Below are 24,144 nucleotides of genomic sequence, written 5' to 3' on the forward strand. Positions count from 1 at the left end.
CCTGCTGCAATCTTTCACAACCATCTTCACTATCTGCAAAACCACCCAGTTTTGTATCATCAGCAAACTTGCTAATCTTGCCCTGTTTGTTCTCCAAATCATTGATGTAGATGACAAACAGTAACGGGCCCAGCACCAAACCCTGAGGCACACCACGAGTCACAGGCCTCCAGTCCGAGAAGCAATCTTCCACCATTACCCTCTGCTTACTTCCATGAAGCCAATTCTCTATCCATTCAGCCATCTCCTTGGATCCCATGCGATCTAACCTTCCAAAGCAGCCTACCATGTGGAACCTTGTCGAATGCCTTACTGAAGTCCATGTACACAATATCTACAGCTCTGCCCTCATCGACCTTTTTGGTCTAACTTTCCAAGATGTTAAGCTCACCGACCCGTGGCTCCCAACATTTTCCCTGCAGCCCTTCTTGAAAAGAGGTACAACATTTCTCACCCTCCAGTCTTCCGGCATCTCTCCTGTATTTAAGGACGCCTCGTAAATTTCAACCAGGGCTCCTGCAATTATCTCTCTGGTTTCTCACAATGTCCTTGGATATATCTGATCAGGCCCTGGAGATTTGTCTACCTTCATACATGATAGTACCTTCAGTAGTTCGACATTAACACTGACTGCTCTCAAGACATATCCATTGACTGCCCCACGTTCCTCCGTCTTACTATCTCCTCGGTATATACGGAGGAGAAATACTCATTGAGGACCTTGCCCATTTGTTGTGGTTCCACACAGAGGTGACCACTTTGATTCCTTAGAGGTCCCATTCTCTCTAATCTATCTATCTAGGTCCCTACCTGGTCGGTGTGGCAGCCTTTTCTCCGGGCTGCCCGTCGACCCGTCCTCGTGGCCTACCAGCGGGCTTGGAGCGCTGTTTCCTGGCGGGGACCGCCCAGCACCTCGGCCTCGGTGGCGGCACAGCGCTGGAGCGCTATCGCGGAGTGGAGCGGGCGATGCCTTGCCTGGGTCGACGCGCTGGAGCTCTGGTGAGCTGGACCGCCGAGAGCAACATCTCCGGGCTGCGGAGCGGAGAGGCGGCGTGCGGAGAGGCGGCGCCGACTTCAATCATCGGGAGCCTGGGAGCTCCAAACCGGCGCGGCCTTGTCGGCTTCGGCAGCCGCGGTCTCCAACCAGGAAGCGGCCGTTCCAGGTGGCCCAGCCGCCGAGAGGACTCTCCCGACGCCGGGGCAAGACCACCCGGTGAGAACGGCCAGGGACATCGGGCCTCCGTAGAGGCAATTGCGGTGGCCTCAATAGGCCTGACTTTGGGGTGAACATGGGGTGGGGACTGGACATTGTGCCTTCCCCCACAGTGCTACCCACTGTGGGGGGATGATTTTTTTGTCTAATTGTAATCCTGTAAGTCTGTGTCCAAGATGGCTGCCGTGAAGAGAGAGTGGACGCTGGTGAGCTTTGGCTGCCGCTGCTCTCTCTTCACACTGTGTTTTTGATTTTCTGTTTTTGGATTGAATTATGTTTTTAATTTGTGTTTCTGTGATGTCTTTATTACTTATTTTATTCCGATTATATGTTTTTATTCCGATTATCTATGTAAGGTGTCCTTGAGATGTCTGAAAGGCGCCCATTAAATAAAATGTATTATTATTATTATTATTATTATCTATTTATATTACTAAAACTCATCTTATTTCTATCTATCTATGCGATCCCATGTGATCACAGATCTATGCCAAAACGGTACCCGGTAGTGCAAAAAATTCTGCACCACCTTACCTTTGTCCCACGGTCGTTCGTATAAAGTTTTATTCAGATTGGATGTTATATTTCACAAGTTATTTCACATTTTTTAATTAAAAAAGTCAAGATTTGAGAAAGAATTCTTCACTCTGCAGCTATATCTGCAGCAATGACTTCACAATGCTACAAAGTTACACTCTCAGCACACTCAGTCCCAAAGATCTTATAGCAGAGCTCCTCTATAATCTTTGCTCAGTCCTGCCAGGTTACCAGCACTACATGTGTAATTGCAAGCTGCAATGTTGCTATCCCTTTTTTTTAATTCCTGGCAGCATGGAGGGATGGTGCATTAAATAAAATATTTCAAAGTCAAGTACACTGAATTTTGAATACGGCGAAATGAGCAGCCCGTGTCAGTTGGGGGCTATGGGTGAGTGGTGGAATATTGTGGTGAGGGAACGGGTTGCGTTGGGAGAAATGGGTGAGTGGTTGAATATTGCCTTGGGGAAAGGGTTGCGTTGGGGGACCAGGCCTCCCGTGGGGGCTATGAGCGAGTGGTGGAATTTTGCGTTGGGGCACCAGGCCTCCCGTGTGACAGGGACCCGATGGGTCCCGCTTAGTCTATCTGTGTGTGGCCATGTGATCCTGAAATTACGCCAAATGATAGATGATATTGCTAAAATGTTGCTCCAATCTTTCAACATATGACAGTCCCGCCATCCCTCAATAGCAAGAATGTCCTTCCTCAAATTTGAAGATAAAAACTGCACACAATACTCCAGATGTGGTCTCACCAGGGCCATGTACAACTGCAGAAGGACCTCTTTGCTCCTATGCTCAACCCCTCTTGTTATGAAGGCCAAAATGCCATTAGCTTTCTTCACTGCCTGCTGTACCTGCCTGTTTACTATCAGTGACTGATGTACAAGGACACCCGGATCTCGTTGTACTTCCCCTTTTCCTAACTTGACACCACTCAGATAATAATCTGCCTTCCAAAACTCATGTAACCCAATGGACCAGGAGTCATTTGTATTGAGGTCTACTGCCCTCTCTCCAGGTTGGTTCATCCACTAGTTGGCCAGAGCTGCTCCAGGTACTCCTGGTCTGACTCAGGAGCAGGGATGTCAGAGGTGGTGGGGTCTATTAAAGGACTGCAAGAACCTTCTCTGAGGGAAGAGGAAAGGAATGGTTGACTGGTCATGACCAGGCTGCTAATGGAGACAACCAATGGGTGGTGCAGTTGGGTAAAGCTGCTGCCTGTCAGCTCCAAAAACCCAGGTTCGATCCTGACCTCTGATGCTGTCTGTGTGGAGTTTGTACGCTCTCCCTTTGATCTCATGGGTATTCAGTTTCCTCCCACATCCCCAAAACACGCAGGTCAATAGGTTAATCGACCGCTGTAAATTTCCCCGAGTTTGTGGACGAGGGCTAGAATCTATGGGGATTAATGAGAATAAAATAGGATTAGTGTGAATGGATGGTTAATGGTCGGCATGGACTCAGTGGGCCGAAGGGCTTGTTTCCCTGCTGTATAACTCCTTGCAGTCCCAATTCGCCACCATGTGCCCTGCACAGACCCAGTAGAGTAACAGAACGATCCTTCAATCGGCTCTGGGAGATGCCTCTTAGAGTCAGAATGAATTATGGATGGAATGACTGGGGAAATCCCACCATGGCATTCGGGCACATTCATCTCTCAACCCCCGTGGCTCCAATTGGAATGTTTGAGTGAATCTGCTGCTCACACTTGCGGCAACTGGCCCAGAGGTCAAACAAAGTAAATAATGATCAGGTCAGCGATTGTCGGAGAATATTGAGATCCGCATTCTTCTGAAAACCAGACACCGGGCATTCATGGCTGATGATACAGTGGTCTACAAGAAGTCCAGATACGACCTTGGTAAGGCCATCAAAAAGGCTAAAAGGGACTTCTGCTTCAAGCTGGAGGATGAGACAGATGCTCGGCAGCTGTGGCGGGGCCTGAATGCAATCGCCTCCTCCAAGGCGAAGTCAGGAGGTAGCTCGAATGTCGGCGAAACATCACTCCCTGAAGAGCTCAATGTATTTTACGCATGCCTTCTCAAGTCCCCATTCGCTGTGATGGTATTTCAGTCACAGTCACAGAAGCTAACATCAGAAAATCCTTCAGAGGGGTGAACCCTCAAAAAGCGCCTGTGCGGCCCAACTGGCTGGAGTTTTTACGGACATTTTCAACCTCTCACTTCTGAGGTCTGAGGTTCCCTCCTGGTCCGAGAACACTGATGCAATTATAAAGAAAGCACATCAGCGCCTCTACTTCCTGAGAAGATTACGGAGAGTCGGTATGTCAAGGAGGACTCTCTCTAACTTCTACAGGTGCACAGTAGAGAGCATGCTGACCGGTTGCATCGTGGCTTGGTTCAGCAACTCGAGTGCCCAGGAGCGGAAAAGACTACAAAAAGTAGTAAACACTGCCCAGTCCATCATCGGCTCTGACCTCCCTACCATCAAGGGGATCTATCGCAGTCGGTGTCTCAAGAAGGCTGGCAGCATCATCAAGGACCCACACCATCCTGGCCACACACTCATCTCCCCGCTACCTTCAGGTAGAAGGTACAGGAGCCTGAAGGCTGCAACGTCCAGGTTCAGGAATAGCTACTCCCCCACAGCCATCATGTGCACATTAAACTTGGCTCAGACAAAACTCTGAACATTAATAGCCCATTATCTGTTTATTTGCACTTTATATGTTTTATTTATTCATGTGTGTATATATTTATATAATGGTATATGGACTCACTGATCTGCTCTGTATTCATGTCTACTATATTCTGTTGTGCTGAAGCAAAGCAAGAATTTCATTGTCCTATCCGAGACACATGACAATAAACTCTCTTGACTCTTGAATATTGGCCCCTTGCACTTTTGGACCCTCCATAATGCGGCATCCCTCAGTACTGCCACTCCCACAGTGATTGGTGAGATATGTGCATAGAGACAAGAATGGCTTACAGGGAGAAGGGTCTCGACCTGTAATAGATGCTGCCTGTCTTGCTGAGTTCCTCCAGCATTTTGTGTCGTTTAATGTTTCTGCAGGTGGCTCAAACGCGCCACATGGTGGGCGTTCCATAAACTACAATTGCAGCTTTTCACCTTTGCCCTGAATCCCTTGATTCGAATTTCCAACAAATTTCAATGTTAAAGATTCCAATGTTGCATTTTAAAATTGGTGGCAGCTTCTGTAACACTGCTACACTGGCCTCCCAAAGCAGGTGAAGACCAACTGGTGCCACAGACAACCCATGTCACTGAGTGGACAAGTGAGTGTGTCACACACAGATCTACGTCAGGACTGTTGCTGCACTCTGCTGGCATTGAGGATGTGCAGCTGGTGAGATTTAGGTGATTTACAAAGTTGCAAAAGCTGGGAGCTAAAACACTGCGTGGAGCAGAGGGTGTTAGCCGCAAGAAATTGGACAAGTCTGGATTGTTTTTTCTTGTGCATCAGAGGTGAGGGGAGATCTAGTAGAAGTATCTAAAATTACATGAGGCACAGATAGACAGAATGGTTTCCCCCAGGGTAGAAATATCAATGCCTAGAAGGCATTGCATCATGGTGAGCGGGACAAAGTTTAACGGAGTTGTGAAGGGCGTCTAATTTAACATAAAAGGCAATGATTGCCTGGAATTTGCTGTCAGGAGTGGTGGAGGCAGATATGACAGTGGTGGTTGAGGCTTTTAGATGTGTACATGGATATGGAGGGATAAGGATCATGTGCAGGCAGAGGAAATTAGTTTAACCTGACATCGTTTTTTTAGCACAAGCATTGTGGGCCTGTGCTAGGCTGTTCTATGTTTAAATGGGAGCACGAGCCCAGATGCAGAGAGGGCCAAATGGGGGGTGGGGGCAGGAGGTGGAAGGTGCTTAAGTGCTCCTCCAGGAGCAGAGGGGTAAAATGATGATATAAAATTTGTAATAGAAAAAAATCACATGTGGTTAAAGTGCACATTGTCCGAGTTTAATAAAAGCCCATTTTTTTACATTTTTGTTTTTTGGGATCTTTCTTTTTATAGAGAGAATTCTTCTGTCATCCACTGTGGAGATCTTCCTTGGCCTGGCAGCCCCTTTGCGATTAGTAAGCTCACCAGTGCTCTCTTTCTTCTTAATGTAGCAATGTTACAAAATTTTGAGATTTTAAAAATCAAGTCTGTAATTTATCCCATCAGATAAAGCATAAAAATAAGTTTAATTTGACACCTAATTCACTTTCATATCTCAAGTATTTAAAAAGTTATGGCCATTTTCATACTCGGAAATGAGCATCTTGTTCCCTATTGATTTTCTATGGACATAACAAAAAAGCTGTGATCTTGAACAGTCAAAAGCCCATAACTTTCTTAAAAATTAAGAAAACTGAATGAAATTTTCAGTTATCATAGATTGAAGCATTCTGAAACAAATATAAAATAATCTTACTTGGATGACCTGAAATTAAAGCATATAATTAGTTAGTTACCTAATTGTAGCTAATTTCAGACTTCAATTACTAGATCTAAACATCTATCCATTTCTTAATTATTAATGATTAACATTTTTAAATAGCCTAAATGTCCAAATAATATTCACAAATAATTCACAATAAAACATGATTTTTAAATCTCATTTACATTAATTTATAGGCCAAATGGAAGGAATTTAGTGTTCAATTGCTGTAAATAAATGCCCATTTAAATCAGCTTTCTAGTGGGTACCTGTGGAACGCGCTGGTTTAGAACGTTCACATTGCGGTAGATTTGTGCCCCAAATGCCCAGAAAAATACTGCGCGATATAATGGGGCCAAATTGAGCTACTCGCAATATTAAACTTTGTATAAAGGGATCTTTAGAAGCCCTTTTTAATGTAAGTATATACAGCCTAACTTCAGCTGTTTGCTTTATGAGACTCTGCGGTTGCTGGCGGTCACGGGTTTAGAGATTGATTTTTAAACTACTATAACTATTTTACGAGGCCTTTAAAACTAATAATAGCTTTTGCGACGGGGTCTTCCAGCGATTTTTCGTTAATAATTAACTAGGCTGAACATCTTCGATTTGAACAGCCTAGAGAAAATCGCGTTTTAAACCCGCCCCCTCTAAACGGCGCCAAAATCGCGCACACCCGTAGCGGCAGATTTTCAAAGACGCTTCAGGTAGGCTTTGCAACATACCTACTTATACCTGCATGAAGGAGGCAATTACACACACCTGAGCAATTACAAACACCTGTGAAGCCATGTGTCCCAAACATTATGGTGCCCTGAAATGGGGGTGGACTATGTATAAACACAGCTGTAATTTCTACATGGTGAAACCAAAATGTATAAAAATACCCTATAATAAAATCTGACAATGTGCACTTTAACCACATGTGATGTTTTTTCTATTACAAATCTCAAATTGTGGAGTACAGAGGCAAATAAATAAATGATGGGTATTATGGAGGGCACTGTATATGGCAGATAGACACAAAATAGACGCAAAATGCTGGAGTAACTCAGCGAGTCAGGCAGTATCTCGAGTGAAAATGTAAGGGTGACATTTCGTGTCTGACCTCTTCCTCAGACCCTGAAGGGTTTACAGCTTAGTGTCCAATTAGTCAGCATGGATATGTTGGTTCTGTTACTGTGCTCCACTGCTGATAGATTTTTGATATTAATGGATTAGAGAGATATTGTGGAGAAGTGGGTTTAAGTCAGAAGATATGGGATAGTAACACAGGTAACTAATGGCCTATTCATGCATGACTTATGGGGTGTGTTTCACCACCTTGCCGTGTCGTTGATTGCATTCCCAACAGCGTTCTGTCATCCACATATTACTCACTCATCATCCTCTAGTGAATGTGGGTCCTGTGTGGGTGTACTCTGGCAGTGGATCTAATGGCAGCTCTGTCATTGTTGGAGAATTCCAACTTTGGAATCAGGGTCATACAGCTTGGAAACAGGCACTTCAGCTCAACTCATCCATGCTGACCAAGATGGCCTATCCAAGCTCGTCCCATTTGGTCCACATCCCTCTAAGCCTTGTCACCCATGTTCCTGTCCAAATGTCTTTTAAATGTTGTTATTGTACCTGCCTCAACTACCCCCTCTAGCAGCTTGTTTCATAGGCCCACCATCCTCTGGGTGATTGGCCAGTCTTTTCACTTTTTCACACAATCTATTCCCCTCATGATTTTACAATTTTATAAGATCACCCCTCAGCTTCTTGCGCTCCAAGGAATAAAGTCCTAACCTGCTCTTGAGTCCCAGGAACATTTTCGAAAGTTTTATCTGTATTGGTTTCAACCATCTGTGGAGTCTACGAGACTGCAACTCTGCTTCATTTTCTGAAGAAAGTTTTTTATTTAGATTTTTTCCCCCCCATCACTCCTGTCTTCTCAATTCAAATTTAATAACTTGAATGTAAATTCCTTGGCCGTTGATTGCTTGAATTAAGGAACATACCACTGCGTCCAATTTAATTCCACAACCCTCTCCTGTAAAACCTTGCCTACACCATCTTCTTTCCAAAGCCAGGAGCTGTCCTTTTCTGAAACGTTTGCACACAAACCTTCTACTCAGCCATTCAATCACCTTGGAAACAATCTTTCTTTCAGTGAAAAACAAAGTTCGAGAGGAAATCAATGGATCAGGCAGCATCTGTGGAGAGAATGGAAAGGCGGCATTTCGGGTCAGGACCCTTCTTCAGGCTGAATTCAATCCACAGATGCTGCCTGATCCACTGAGTTCCTCCAGCACCTTGTTATTTTGCTCAAGATTCCAGCATTGCATCTGTACGTCCTGTTTATTTGATTACTGCTCAGTGTGATTTATTCCACGGACACTTGTTTCTGAATACGAACAACCCACTTATTCCACAGGAGACTCTTATTTAGATGAAACATTTATTAAACAAACGTTGTACGTTTCTCTGCGTTTACAAGGATTTTCAAAAAAAAATCATAGGTCACATTTTTGAATCTCTATAGTTCCTAAAATATTTACTCTTTTTTCCCCACAGACCAGATCTAGCCAGCACCAGTTTGCCTGATTCTCCGTGCATTTCATCATCGTGACAGTAAATGACTGCCTTCGGGTCCCCGTGCTATCTCGGCTACAAAACGTGGTGACAAACAGTCTGCCGAGTCCTTCCCTGTGGTTAATAAAATGCCAGACTTCACAGCTTCTGATAAAGTAAACCATCTCTCCCCTAACGTCAGCATCCAGCCAGCGCTTGGACTGTGCACAGGATGGACTGTGTTACTCAGTCACTCTCATCGTCTGACTGCACGGGGGATACAGATGCTTGGTGGCCATCCTCCTGATTGGATTCTTGGTTGGATTCGGCAGGGGACCCCTGGACTGACCCTTCCTCGTCAGAGTCCTGGCGGCCCGAGTCGTTGGAGGCACGCGACGCAGGGCGAGACTCATTGTGATCCTCCTCCGCTGAGCTGGCAGACCTGCTCCTGCCCGAGTGGTCAGACTCTGGCCGCCTGCTGGCCGACGCCTCGCTGTCGGAGGCTGCGGCCGAACGCCCGCTCCTCGACCCTGGGCTGCTGCCCCCCACGCTCCCCGACTTCTGCCCGTCCTCCGACTCGCTCTCGGACACCACTCGCTTCCTGCGGCTGTCAGCCGCCCGCTCCTCGTCCGAACCACTGTCCCGAGCGTTCCTGGGGAGAGGGAATAGCAGGTTATTTATTGCAGGTCTGTGTCAGCCTACACATACACTCTAGGGACACCCCTGCCCACACCTGTGTACGTTGGAACAGCATTTAAACTGTGCTCACCTTACACCCGCTCCCTGTGCTCAAATAATGCTCAAGCAATACTGGTATTCATGCTACACTCACCTCACAATATTCAGGCTGATTGATTGAAAGATACAGCATGGAAACAAGTCCATCGATCACCCGTTCACACTAGATCTATGTTACACCACTATTCACATCCACTCCCTACACACTCAGGCGAATTTGGAGACCAATTAACCTACAAACCCGCACCTCTTTATGTTGTGGGATGAAATGAAGCACCCAGGAAGCCCATGTAGTCACAGGGAGAATGTGCAAACTCCACATGGACAGCACCCCAGGTCAGAATCGACCCTGGTTCCCTGGCGCTGAGCTAGAACTAATTCAGCTAATTTAAAGGGAGATAACATTGAAAAGCAGGAATTGAACAGTGGTTAGACCACCCAGAAAGCTTCACACAGCTCTAGGCAACAAATTATAAAATGGAGACATAGGCTGGGGACAGGATACAGAAAAGATTTACAAGGATGACACCGGAAATGTGAGGGTAAATATACTGGCAGAAAGATGAGCAGACTTGACAGAATCGCTCTCTTTCCCCTTGAAAAGAGGTGGCTGAGTGATGACCCAGCAGGTCTTTAAAGTGATGAAGGGTTTTGATAGAATGGGCAGACAGAGGAGGTTTCCACTTGTGGGCAAGAGTTGAAGCAGCGTTGTGAATAGCATTTGATGGTTAATCCAGTTAATCCATCCGGGAACTCAGAGGATGTTCTTGTACCCAGAGTGGCGGGAATGCGGAACTCGCTTGCATGCGGCAGCGATGCATTTCGGAGGACATTAGATAAACACACGAGGGAAAGGGAATATTGGGGATTTTGCTGGGAGGAAACTGGTCAGCGCCACCATCGCTGGCTTTGACTGGTTGGGAGAAATGCCCTGTTTCTAGGCACTATGTGTCTTTTCTAATCCTGTGGATTACCCATGACTGATGCGTGAGTTAGGGGTGGATCTGACAGTCACCACCTTGTACATCACCAATGAAAGGGTTCTGTGCTCACAAGTTCAAGGAGTAGGAGTACGCCATTTGGTCCACTGAGTCCACTCCGCCATTCAATCATGGCTGATCTCTGCCTCCTAATCCAATTTTCCTGCCTTCTCCCCATAACCCTTGACACCGGTTTTAATCAAGACTTTGTCTATCTCTGCCTCAACAATATCCAGACTTGGCCTCCACAGCCCTCTGTGGCAATGTGTTCCACAGATTAACTACCTTCTGACTAACGAAGTTCCTCCTCACCTCCTTTCTAAAGGAGCGCCCTCACAGCGAGCCCCAGATAGGGTTCACACAGTTGAATTACTCAGCGACATAGCCCCTTGCTTCACTTTCTCTGTCACAATGACTTTGAAAGTTCTCCAATTTGTCCCTCTCCCTTGTTCTTGGTGCTGCAGACATGTTATTGGGAGATGTTGGACAGGCAGGGATTTTTCTTTCTTTGGAGCACAGGGGGTTGAGGACCTTATTGATGTGCACAAGATCAGGAGTGACATGGATAAAGTGAACAGTCACAATCTTTATCCCAGGCAAGAGGATTCTAAAACCTACGGTGAGAGGAGAGAGATTTAAGAGGGACCTCAGGATCAGCTTTTTCACTCAAAGGGTAATCTGTCAGCATGTTCCAGATACAGAGGAAGTCATAGAATGGATACAATTACGACTTAAAAAGATATTTGGTCTGATATATAGATGGAAGGGGGTTAGAGGGAATAGACCAAATGCAGGCAAATGTGGACAAGCCCAGCATGCCAAACTTGGTCGGCATGGACAAGGTGGGATGAAGAACCCACCAGAGTTAGGTATAGCTGTTAGGGCTAATGGAATCAAAGGATATGGGGAGAAAGCAGGAACGGGGTACTGATTCTGGATGATCAGCCTTGATCATATTGAATCACAGCGCTGGCTGAAAGGGCCAAATGGCCTACTCCTGTACCTTTCTATGTTTCCTGCTCCGCAGCTCAATGTCACAGAATGAAGCGACAAGGGAGTGCCCATCTTCAACACACAAGAGCTGAGGAAATCTGGGCTCACAGAGTCAGGCCTGAAGGATGGACGGAGGTCCTATCACTGGACTGCTGAACGGTAACCAGTACTTTGAATGCAACCCTCACCAGAAGCAACAAGTCTCCATTACTTGTTGGTGTACGGCCTCCAACAGCTTGTGATTCTGTCATTTTATATTTTCACTACTCATAATAACATTGCCCTCTCAAGCAGGGGCTTCGGAGTTGGGATTAAGAACCTGGGTTGCTATTTCTGCGTCCACTCGCTGCAGGAACACTAAAAGTATTAATAGCGAGAGCGAGTATGTGATATGGATACGCATGCGCCCAGGCAATCAAACTGTGTCGCGGAGAAAACCTGACATTATAAACACCTGAGAAATTGTCAAATTCTCACCGTATAACCTGTACAGTCGCCCATTTTCCTTGCCCAATCTCTCTGAATGCCATTTACTGTGACATTAGACAGTAGAATAACAGGACACATAACCCTGCATCGAGACAGAGTTAGTAATTGAAAGGCTGACATTACTGAGTTAGACAAACTTACCCTTCTGCTATCTTCAGTGTCCCCTCTTCAGAGGAATCATCACTGGATGAAATGATGGCTTTTGACTTAATTTTGCCCTTCATGGAAGGCGGGAGCCGTTCAGGTTTGACCTACAGAGAAAACAGGTAGTTAGTCTATCCCAATAAAACAACTAAGCAATATTTTGCTTATATAAAAAGGTAGAAATAATGTGGCAAGTGAACAGTATGGATCAGGGGTTGGCAACTCCCTCCGATGCATTGTCATTGTTTACATAACGTTGAAATCTTGAATCTTTATCATTGTAACTAAAATCAGTGTTGTGCTTGAATCAGCTGGAATTAATTCTCTAGCTGGTTATAATGTGAGTGGTCGTGCAATATTATTGCAAAAGTGGAAAGATTTCTGGGAAGTGGTTCTCTGGAATGTTAAAACTAATAACTGCAAATGCTACACCCATTTCATGTTATGGAATTGAAGTTAAGGTGTACACAAATATCTATTAGCTATCATAGAAAGAGGTATAAATAAGATGAACAGCCACAGTATGTTCCTCAGGGAGGGGTAGTCTATAACCAGGTGTAGAGTGAGAGGGGAAAGATTTAATATGATCCTGAGGGGAGACTTTTTTCAAAGAGGGTGGTGAATATATGGAACAAGCTGCCGGGGAAGTATAGTCAAGTACTGTTACGACATTTGGGACATAGATAAGAAAGCCTTGGAGGAATATAATCCATGCACAAGCAAGTAAAATGTGTTTGTGGAAGGCAAATTGTTCAGCATGGACGAGTTGGGGTGAAGAGTCTGTCTCCGTGTGGTATGTCTCTATGAAGACTTTATACAGTACAACACAGTGACATGTCGTTTGTCCGACAATGTCTGTGTTAAACATAACTCTGCCTGCACGTGATCCATATACACATGCCAATCCAAAAGTCTCTTAAATGCCACGATCGTATGACACTGAAACAAACCCGTACTTTCCTCTTGCGCTCTCCCGCCTTTGGCCTGCGTGGTTTCTTAGGTCGAGAGGCAGCTTCCTCATCATCACTGCCATCCTCTGCATGTTTCTGGGGTCTATTGAGTGGGAGAGGGGGTGGAGGGTGAGAAGGGGAAGGAGGGAGCAGAGGGCCAAGGAGAAAGAAAACAGTATTACATTACCATACTTCTGAAATACCAAAATTATGTGTGAGATATGCAGATCCTTGGGCTAGACTCCTGTCACGCCAACTCCACTGTTTCATGTTTAAGAAGGAACTGCAGATGCTGGAAAATCGAAGGTAGACAGAAATGCTGGAGAAACTCAGCGGGTGAGGCAGCATCTTCCTTCGCTCCATAGATGCTGCCTCACACGCTGAGTTTCTCCAGCATTTTTGTCTACCTTCCACTGTTTCATGGTCTCCTTTACCCAGCTCCCAGTTTTAATGTTTTTCTAAATGCACAAAATAGAAATTTCAAGCTATCCTGCAACAAGGATCACACAGAGAACCAACAGTAGCAATACCATCATACACCACCCCGCAGACCAGCCTCCAGAGATGCCGCCAGTCCCGCTGAGTTACTCCAGCATTTTGTGTCTTCGATTTAAACTAGCATCTGCAGTTCTTTCCTACACATATCAAATGCACTAATCCTCATTTATTTTCCTTGTTAGTTCTTCAAAAGGTTCAATTACTAATGAAACAGTGTTACTCTCAGCAAATCTGTGGTGGTGGCTTTCTTGTAATGAGCACAACCCCCCCCCCCCCCCCCCCCGCGCTTGTGGCCTTATGTACCTTCTCCTTTTCTTCTTCTTCTGCTTTCGATCACCATCCTCATCCCCACCTTCATTTTCACTTCCACTTGCTCTCTGCTTCCTCTTCTTCTTGGGCAGAGACAAATCATCATCTGAGTCATCATTAACAAATTCTTCAAATTCTCCTTTCTTAGCACGCTGTGAAAAACAAAATTTACTCAGAACAGGGAGCAAGCAATGAGTTTTAAGATGACAAAAACATTAACTAACACAAAATGTATATAGTAAATTAAACATCCTAAGGAAAATACAGTTGCAAAGATGCCAAGACAAATATAGTAAAGTGATGCATTCATAAAAGGCATTGGATAGACAGGAAGTGGTTCCAAAAAATACTACCAAAGCTCTACATGATAACTGGAGCTGTAGACAGGCAGGGAGAGAACTGCTGGGGTAAAATAGTTTGTCTTAACTCCAAGTGCTGAGCTTTCATCTTACCTTTCCTCCTCCACCCTTCTTCTTCTCCTTGGACGTCTCCATCTCTTCATTAAACACCAACAAGCTCCTGGTTTTCTCCAAAAACTGGCTGCGCTGCTCCAATAACTTCCGTTGCTCATTTAACTCTTTTTGCTTCTTATCCTCCTGTTTGGGGTTAACGGGTGGGAGGAAGGAGAAAGAGAAAGGTTGAGCAAGGGTGAGACAAAGTGTTTCCAGCTCCTAAAATAAGTTGGTGTAGTCAAAGTCAAAACCAGTCAAGTTTCTGGGGCTAGTGGATGTCCTAAAGGATGGCACAGCCAACAATGTACTTTTGAATTGTTGCTACAGCTGCAACGTGAGTAATGCAGAAATCCATTTGTGCATAACAAGATATCACCAATTGTAACATAAGGAGCAAACAATCTTTTTATGGCAAGTCTGAAAAAGGGTGCTCCTGAACCAAAATATTGTCTGTCCATTCCCTCCACAGATTCTGCCTGACCTGCTGAATTCCTCTTATCTTGAGGTTTTTTTTGCTCAAGATTCCAGCAACTGTAGATTTGTGTGTCTCTCTTCTTCTGGTAATAGTGTTTGAAAATTAACTGTTGTCCTCAGGACACGATAAAGAACTCCCTGCTTTGCTTCTAAATAAACCAGATGAAACTTTAGGTTTACAAAGATCGAAATCCTTCCAGTTGTTGTTCTACCATTTATCCCAGTGTTCAAAGGCGATACGATCACAGTTCAGACATCACCGCTGGCTCACTTGCAACATTCTTTCCTGACTAAATCTGACCCCAAATTCAGAAATTGGCATGGCCGGTTTGGGCCATAGGGCGTTTCCTTGCTTATTACTCCACTCTTCCCCAACACTGATGCTCTGTCGTATGGAGACATTTGGTGGTTGCACTAACCTGTTCCTTGACCATCTGCATCCTCAGCATCTCCTTCTGATGCTCCTGCTTGCAGCGCAGTTCACGCTCCTCCTCATCCTGTTTCCGTGCGCGGGCCACGTGGTATTGGGCCTGGCTCATCAGATCAGAACACTGCCTGAAACACACAGACTACAAATTCGGTATGCCGACAAATATGGAGCATATAATGACTGGATGCTTCAAGGCCTCGTTCGGCAACGCCCAGGAATGAAGGAGACTACAGAGAGTGGTGGACGCTGCCTGGTCCATCACAGGTACTGACCTCCTCACGGTTGAAGGGATATTCAAGGGGTTCTCCCTCAAGACGACAGCAAATATCATCAAAGGTTCAGGCCACCATGGCCACACTTTCATCTCACTGCTACCATCAAGAAGGTGCAGGAGCCTGCAACCATGACCTCCAACTTCAAGAACAGCTTCTTATAATTCTTTATTGTGTTCAGTTCTGGGCAACATGTTGTAGGAAAGTTATTGTCAAGCTTGAAAAGGATCAGAGAAGATTTGTGAGGATGTTGCCAGGACTAGAGGGTGTGAGCTATAGGGAGAGGCTGAGTCTCTATTCCTTGGAGCACAGGAGGATGAGGGGTGATCTTATAGTGCATAAGATCATGAGAGGAATAGATCGGGTAGATGCACAGAATCTCTTGCCCAGGGTAGGGGAAATCGAGGACCAGAGGACATAGGTTCAAGGTGAAGGCGAAAAGATTTAATAGAATTCTGAGGGGTAACCTTTTCACATAAAGGGTGGTGGGTGTATGGAACAAGCTGCCAGTGGAGGTAGTTGAGGCTGGGACTATCCCAATGTTTAAGAAAGTTAGACAGGTACATGGATAGGACACGTTTGGAGGGATATGGACCAAACGCAGGCAGGTGGGACTAGTGTTGCTGGGACATGTTGGCGAGCCATGACAATTGCAGTATCCCAGGTAAGCAACGTATCAATTAAAAAATTTGCTGCCTTAATCTATCACAACCTCCATGTTTGCGCAGCTAACAGTACACTGTAATAATGAGGGACAGCTGGTGCTTGGGAATGTTGTGCGTCAAGTATACCTTTCCTTGAGAATTCCCATTAGTAGTCTTGTTTCCAACAGATCTACAAACTCAGCATGGAGTCAATAGCAAGGACAATAGCATATGTTGACACAAAAAACACAAAGTGCTGAAGGAAACGGGTCAGGCAGCATCTGTGGGGGGTTCCAACCCGAAATGTTGCCTGCCCATTCCCTCCACATATGCTGTCTGAACCATTGAGTTCTTCCAGCACTTTGTTTTGCCATGAGGCATCCCAAGCAATTCAGCACTTTAAACATTCCCACATCTTCTTCTCCATTGTACCTCCCCATCCTCCCTCCATATTGAAGAGAAGCTCTTGCCTTTCTCCACTCTGAGCCCATTCACGATCCCAATGTCAATACTATCAACTCTTAGCTGCTCTCTTTAATACCAACTAAATGTTCAGTTAAATCAAACACAGCCTCAGGCGACTATGTGACAAACATCAGTCTTGAAAAACAATTCCACAGCCCAAGGGTAAATGAGACCAAATGTGATCAGATACATACCTGGCCTCTGCTGCAGCTTGAGCCAAGTCAAACCTCATCTTATCTCCAGCATTGCTGAGATATTTGAAGTACCTGTAATATGCAAGTTGCAGAATTAGAACTCATGGCAGGAACTTATCCCTGGGTTCATGCTGTTAACTCCAAGTTACACATCTTACCGATGGGCAAGTTCCAGTTCTTTGACTGCGTTCAATACGGCCTTCAGATTGCTCTTTTCATCTCGCAGGACTGACGTAGCCAGTCTCTGCAAGACCAGGGCCATGTTAAACATGAGCACGGTGTCATTAGGTGTTGCGTGTCTGGCCTGTGAACATAAACCATTCCTTTGGTTACTCAAGTACTGAACTCCTCATCTTCCATGGAGAGTCTATGCACATCGGTGAAATATTATGGTCAACATGCAAACATTTTCACTTTAACGGGATGGTTGCAGTTGCCGGTATGCTGGGTCCAGATTACAAACATCCCAGGTTTAATTCCTGTACTGGCTTATTTTTTCCTTTACTCCTGGCGAAAACACAGGTGCATCTTTTTCAACATGTACAAGCAGAGGGACATTAACCTGGCAAAACTAGTGTTATAAAAGACGAGTTGAAAATCTTCCTCATCTGCGAACGACATTGGCTGAAAGAAAATGCCAGCTCCACTTCACACCAAAGACACCCGCATAAGGGTGTCAGGGGTTATGGGGTGAAGGTGGGAGAATGGGATGAGGGAGAAAGATAAATCAGCCATGATTGAATGGCAGAGTAGACGACGAGCCACATGGCATAATTCTGCTCCTGACTTAAGAATCACATGGAACTAAAAACAATTAATTATCAAATGTTATGACATTGATGACACATGCTCTATGACTGTTACAATTTGTATATTTTTTTCTTTCTCTCTCTTTCTCTCTTATTTACTATCTATATAAAAAAAAACTAGAAGCAGAATCAATCCACAATTGAAAATTTTAATAATGTATGATTGATATACATGAAAAGTTTTTACTATAATATGTAATTATATTTTACCATAATTAATATGTTTGCTTCTAATAAAAATATTATATTTTAAAAAGTTGGATTTTTTGGACAGATATACGGATAGGGATGATTTAGTGGGGTATGGGCCAAATACAGGCAAATGGGACTAGCCCAGTGTGTCAACTTGGTTGGCATGTTCAGGGTGGGCTGAAGAGCCAGTTTCTGTGCTGTGTGGCTCTACAACTACAACCCAAGAAGCAAGACAAAATTCTGGCACAGGGATTGAAACCAGCCAAGAGGCGTAGAATGATTACAAGTGGGACCCATTACAATATCGAGTAACAGAAGCACTCAGTAATGCACAGAAATCTGAGTGCTGTGAAGAAGCAACAAAAGAATTTGCAAACAGGTTGAAAGGAAGAAGGTGAGATGTGATGTGCATGGAACATGTAGAACATGCATCTTTTGGGCTAATTTCTATCCTATTCATGCCCCTGAAAGTTATATTTTTATCTGAAACATATTAACAAGACAATAACCCCTTCCCTATGATTCTATTTATGCGGAGTATTTTGTAGGTAAGGCGTTTAGCTTAGCCTCTGAACTTAAGTCTTTCTCAATGAAAATAAACATTACCTTCAGCAAAGTCTGTTTGCATTCTTGAAGTTTGCCACATTTGAAGTAAGCCCTCGCCAGGAAGAGCAGAACTTCAGTGCTCTGGTGTTTGTAAAACTTCTTCAAGCAGTTTTCATACTGGTCAAAACAAAAGATCACAGTACTCATCATCTACCATTCTTACTAGGGCTCCAATAGAGATAAAAAAGTGCCGAGCAATGTCTTACGGTTGTGAAAATTGTTGATAAGTAGGTTTTCTTCTGTGACCATTTTGAAAAGCTGTATATTTGATCCAATGCAAAAAAACAAAGTGCTGGAGGAATTTAGCAGATCAGGCAGCATCTGTGGAGGGCATGGATGGACGTTGTTTTGGGTGGGGATCCTTCTTCACATTCTGCTTTGATCCACTACTTGGGTCCTACCCAGTTGTTCACAATGATTTTCTAATTACTTAGCTTGTGAACTTGTGAACGAGATTGGTGAATCTGTTTCCACTGCCCTTTCAAACTGCATATTCCAGAATCACAACTTGCTGCATGAAAAGTTTCTTATCTCCACTCTAGTTCTTTTGGCCATTACTTTGATTTTCTCTTTTCCCTTTGAGGTGCCAGAATACAGTACATTGGGAACTACCTACTTCCGTGTGTTGTCACTGGGTGCGGGCAATGGGCTCCGTCACAGCGGATCTCACCCATTGCTGATCCCCAAACACGTTCCATAACAAAGCCCGAGTGAGACAGCCAATACAAATTAGGATCAAGAGTAAGCAGCTAGGCCCCTCAAGCGTTGGCCTCTATTGTTTAAGGACATAAAGTTATCATCTGAAATTGACAAACATAATTCCATGTGTGAGAGAGGATCACGGAAACAGCAGTGACACGAGAGTGAGCAGGTGCGTGAAGAGTGACCATCAGCTGGTCTCACTCACTAAGTCAGTGAGTGAGACTGCGCAGCATCTCCAGCCCCGTCCCACCCAGCCCCCTTGTGTCTTGGAGGTAGGGATGGGGAGAGATGGCACATGGAATTGCCCCATTCCCACCAGCAGAAGATGCCTGCAGCCTCACAGCCACTGGCAAATCTACCCGCATTCATACCGTGAGTATCCCAAACGCTCATTTGTTTGTACAGGGTGTCCACAAATCTGGCGTTCCTAATGTGGGAAATACCTTACAGTAGTTTAAAGAGATATACTAAGATCTGGTGTCAGAACGGCTGGTTAATGAATCTTATATTAATTCTGAGCCTGAAAATTGAGAAAGCATATGGCCATGTGCCAAGCATTCGAGATATGCTCTTCAGGCAGACGATTAGACAGAAGGGATTAGTTTAATTTGACAGCATATTTGGCACAGACATTGGAGGCCAAAGGGCCTGTTCCAGTGCTGTAGTCTATGTTCTAATTGGAAGGTAAGAATATTAGGCATTGACTTATTATTGTCAGATGCGAGTGAAATGATGTGTCTGGTACATACCATCTGCACGGCACTTATGTACTGCTTCTGCTCCACGTAGATATGTGCCAGGTTTAACCAGACGTCACTGATTTCCGCTGTAGCCTCCCTCACCTGTGCAAAAACATCCCGAGCCTCACGGACATAACCCTTGTGTGCCAATACTGCACCTGTTGAAAGGGAATAACACTGGGAAATCATTTTGGTACTGATCGTAATAAAGTCAACTCTTTAAAATCATGGGAATTTTAAAGCATGGAGAGACCTGGGAGTACTTGTGCATCACACTTTAGGAAAGGCCTTAAAGTTACAGAAAATGTCAATCCCAATCATTCCGGTGAGCTGCATTATAATTACATGGACAGTCTGGCGAATTTGGGATAATTCTTCTTGGAACAGACATGGTTGAAGGACAGAAAGAAATAAAGGTGAGATTTGACATGTATTTAAGATCATCAAGGATTCAGATGCAGCAGATTTAACAGCTCAAATCTACTTTTTACAGCCTGCTTTACCATTCATTGAGAGAGAGCACATCTGATCTTCTACCTCAGCACAAAGGTGGACAAAAATGCTGGAGAAACTCAGCGGGTGAGGCAGCATCTATGGAGCAAAGGAATAGGTGACGTTTCGGGTCGAGACCCTTCTTCAGGCTGAACTACTACTTTTTCACATCTGCTCTTCTACCTCAGCACCATCACCAAATTCTATCGATCTGTTTCGAATGAACAGTACAAAACCCTCCAAGTTGGAGGATTCCAAACATTCATCATCCTCTGCCTGAAGAACTTTCTCCTCATCCGAGTATTAGACTGCCTACCGCTTACTCTGAAACTGTGCCCCCTATTCCTTGGCTCCTCAGCCAGAGGAAACATCCTCCTTATGTCTAGCCTGTCTTCGATCAGATTACTCTTTTTCTTCTAAAGTCCAGAAAATACAGTCCCAGTCTATGCAATCTTTCCTCATATGGATTAGAAACTGTTTTCAATGGGCGAAGCTTCAATAGCCAGAGATTTTAGGCAACTAAGATGAGAACTGGAGGTGACACGACAAAAATCACTTTTTTTTAATCCAATGGGTACTTAAGATTTGGAGATGGAAATGGATAAATACTTGAAGGAAAGATAGAGATCACACATTTCATGGAGAACCACCGATAAGTGCAAACTGAATTGCTGTTTGAAAGAACAAGAGCAGACTCAATGTCTGTCTCTTATATAACCTTAAAAAAAGATTTGGAATGAGGAGAGAGGTAGTCTGCTCCTCTCTCTTGAACAATGAACAGTACCTACCTATGCCGTTGGCAGCATACAGATTCTTGGGATCATTCCTGAGTACTTGTTTGTAGATTGCCAATGCTCGGTCCTGATGGCGTTTCTCCTACAAATTTATTGAATTGGAAATAAATTGTGAATAATTCGAAACACATCTCTTTTAATCTGGAGGTGAAGACACATCATTGTCTAATTTAGTGTCCACGATTGTTTAATACATAAATCATAGCAGTTAAAACTTTTGACCATTTTCATACACATCCAATAACGGAGCCCAGAACTTCCCAGAACCAATCTAGGGAAACTTCTCCACTCCTTCTCTATCAAGTACACCCCTTCTCAGCAAGGAGATCAACATGCGCATAATATCCAGGTGCAGTACTCCAGTCATCAAATCCTTTCCTTAATAAAGGCCAACATACCATTTTTCTGCTAGCTCAGAACAGGTTGTATTCGAACAGCTGAAGTCCCCTCCTTATCAATTTGGGGGAGGTGGGATTTGCTTTTGCACATCTCTGCAGTTTTCCTGTCAATATGGTTCTCACTTTCCTCTTCATTAGTTGGCGGCTTATAGACGGTACATTTCTCAGCCTCTGCGCTCTAAAGAATAAAGTCCTGGCCTGCCCAACCTCTCATAGCCCAGGCCCTCAAGTCCAGGCAACATCTTCATAAATCCTCTCTGCACTCTTTCCAGCTTAATGACATCTTTACCTCCTTTGCCAGAAATAACAAGAAGTCTGAGGAAGGTTAGATTGCATGGGATCCAAGGAGAGATAGCTGAATGGATAGCAAATTGGCTCCATGGAAGGAAGCAGAGGGTGATGGTGGAAGGTTGCTTTTCTCGGACTGGAGACCAGTGACTAATGGTGTGCCTCAGCGATCAGTGCTGGACCCGTTACTGTTTGTCATCTACATCAATGATTTGGATGAGAACATCATTGATCATACCTGATCTCTAGCATTTTTATCTACTTTCGATTTTTCCAGCATCTGCAGTTCCTTCTTAAACATACAGGGCAAGATTAGCAAGTTTGCTGATGATCCAAAAGTTAGTGGTTTTGCAGATAGTGAAGATGGTTGTGGAAAACTGCAACAGGATCTGGATCGATTGGCCAGGTGGGCAGAGGAATGGTTGATGGAATGTAGTACAGAGAAGTGTTGCATTTTGTCGAACAAGGGCAGGTCCTACACAGTAAATGGCAGGTCTCTGGGTAGCATTGTAGAGCAGAGGGATCTAGGAGGACAGGTGTGTAGGAAAGAACTGTAGATGCTGGTTTAAATCAAAGATAAACACCAAATGCTGGAGTAACTCAGCGGGACCGGCAGCATCTCTGGAGAGAAGGAATGGATGACGTTTCAGGTCGAGGCCCTTCAGGTCGAGGCCCTTCTTCAGACATGTGCATGGTTCCTTGAAGGTCAAGTCGCAGGTAGATAAGGTGGTCAAAAAGGTCTTTGCCACTTTGGCCTTCATCAGTCAGAGCATTAAGTATAGAAGTTGGGAGGTCATATTGCAGTTGTATAAGATGTTGGTGAGACCGCATTTAAAATATTGTGTTCAGTTTTGGGCACCATATTATAGGAAAGATATTGTCAAGCTTGAAAGGGTTCAGAAAAGATTTATGAGGATGTTGCCAGGACTAGAGGGTATGAGCTATAGGTAGAGGTTGAGTAGGCTGGGTCTCTATTTCATGGAGCGCAGGAGGATGAGGGGGGATCTTATAGAGGTATACAAAGTCATGAGAGGAATAGATTGGGTAGATGCACAGTCTCTTGTCCAGAGTAAGGGAATCAAGGTTCAAGGTGAAGGGGAAAAGATTGAATAGGATCCTGAGGGATAACTGTTTCAGAGGGTGGTGGGTGCATGGAACAAGCTGCCTGAGGTAGTTGAGGCTGGGTCTATCCCAAAGTTTAAGGAACAGTTAGACAGGTACATGGATAGGACAGGTTTGGAAGGATATGGACCCTGCGCAGGCTTGTGACATGTTGGCCGGTGTGGGCACTCTATGACTAACAGTATCATACACACACTAGCGACAATTTACAATTTTACCAAATCAATTAGCCGACAAATCTGTACATCTTTGGTGTGGGAGGAAACCGGAGCACCCGGAGAAAACCTGCAAAGGCCACACGGAGAGCGTAGGAACTCCATGAAGACAGCACCCGTAGTAAGGATCAAACCGGGGTCTCTGGTGCTGTAAGGCAGCAATTCTACTGCTGCATCGCCGGGCCACCGAGTCTAATGTTTCAGAAGGTACACAAAATTGTTGGGGAAACTCAGCGGGTGCAGCAGCATCTATGGAGCGAAGGAAATAGGCGACGTTTCGGGCCGAAACCCTTCTTCAGAGTCTAATGTTTCTGCAGGTTGCTCATGTGCACCACATGGTGGCCATTCCCTAAACTACAACTGCTGTGATCAAACTGGCCTCATTTGGGACATTCAGAATGGCTTTGTCCATGGCAGGTTGTGTCTTACAAACTTGATTTGAGTTATAAGGAAATGACAAGATAATTGATGAGGGAGGGCAGTGGATTCTGTCTATGATTTTAGTAAAGCATTTGATTAAGACCCTCAGCATAGGCTGATCCAGCAGATTAAGATGCATGGGATCCTCGGTGACAGTGTTATTTGGATTCAGAACTGGCTTACTCTTAGAGGCAATGGGTTGTGGTGGAAGGGTGTTATTCTGGCTGGAGGGTTGTTAGTGGAGCTCCGAAGGGATCTGTGCCAAGACTGTGATAAAGGACTTGGACGTTAATGTCAATAGATTGTTGAGTAAGTTTCACAGATAACACCAAAATCAGTGGGGTTGTGGGCAGTGTAGAAGGTTGTCAAAGCAAGGAGGAAGTGTTATATTTTGTGCTGTACAGAGGAATCTTGAGGATGTTGCAGGACTCGAGGGCCTGAGCTAATGGGTTATAACTCATAGTCTCGGACTTTATACACGTGCACTATAGTAATGGGGTCGAGTGGGCAAAATAGATCAGCCATGATTGCCTCAGTGGACCATATGACCTAATTCTGCACCTATTGATTATGACCTTATTAGTTGCGGCTGGGACTATCCC

The 24,144-nt window shown here is 44.7% G+C and overlaps 1 protein-coding gene across 1 annotated transcript in view; it reads right to left on the bottom strand.

Moving 5' to 3' along the window:
- Positions 1–8,605: 8,605 nt before the first annotated feature.
- The window catches only part of ctr9 (CTR9 homolog, Paf1/RNA polymerase II complex component), a 36,036-nt gene continuing 20,497 nt past the window's right edge, over positions 8,606–24,144 (bottom strand). The window contains exons 15-25 of the mRNA XM_033038861.1: positions 21,094–21,181; positions 19,823–19,971; positions 18,372–18,488; positions 16,923–17,068; positions 16,765–16,836; positions 15,179–15,314; positions 14,286–14,429; positions 13,828–13,985; positions 13,027–13,129; positions 12,074–12,183; positions 8,606–9,384 (exon numbers count right to left, since the gene is read on the bottom strand). Coding sequence (XP_032894752.1) covers positions 8,979–9,384; positions 12,074–12,183; positions 13,027–13,129; positions 13,828–13,985; positions 14,286–14,429; positions 15,179–15,314; positions 16,765–16,836; positions 16,923–17,068; positions 18,372–18,488; positions 19,823–19,971; positions 21,094–21,181 — 1,629 coding nt within the window. The 3' untranslated portion in view covers positions 8,606–8,978. The remainder of the gene's footprint in view (positions 9,385–12,073; positions 12,184–13,026; positions 13,130–13,827; positions 13,986–14,285; positions 14,430–15,178; positions 15,315–16,764; positions 16,837–16,922; positions 17,069–18,371; positions 18,489–19,822; positions 19,972–21,093; positions 21,182–24,144) is intronic.

This window comes from Amblyraja radiata, chromosome 20, assembly GCF_010909765.2.
Source record: "Amblyraja radiata isolate CabotCenter1 chromosome 20, sAmbRad1.1.pri, whole genome shotgun sequence".
NCBI lineage: Eukaryota > Metazoa > Chordata > Chondrichthyes > Rajiformes > Rajidae > Amblyraja > Amblyraja radiata.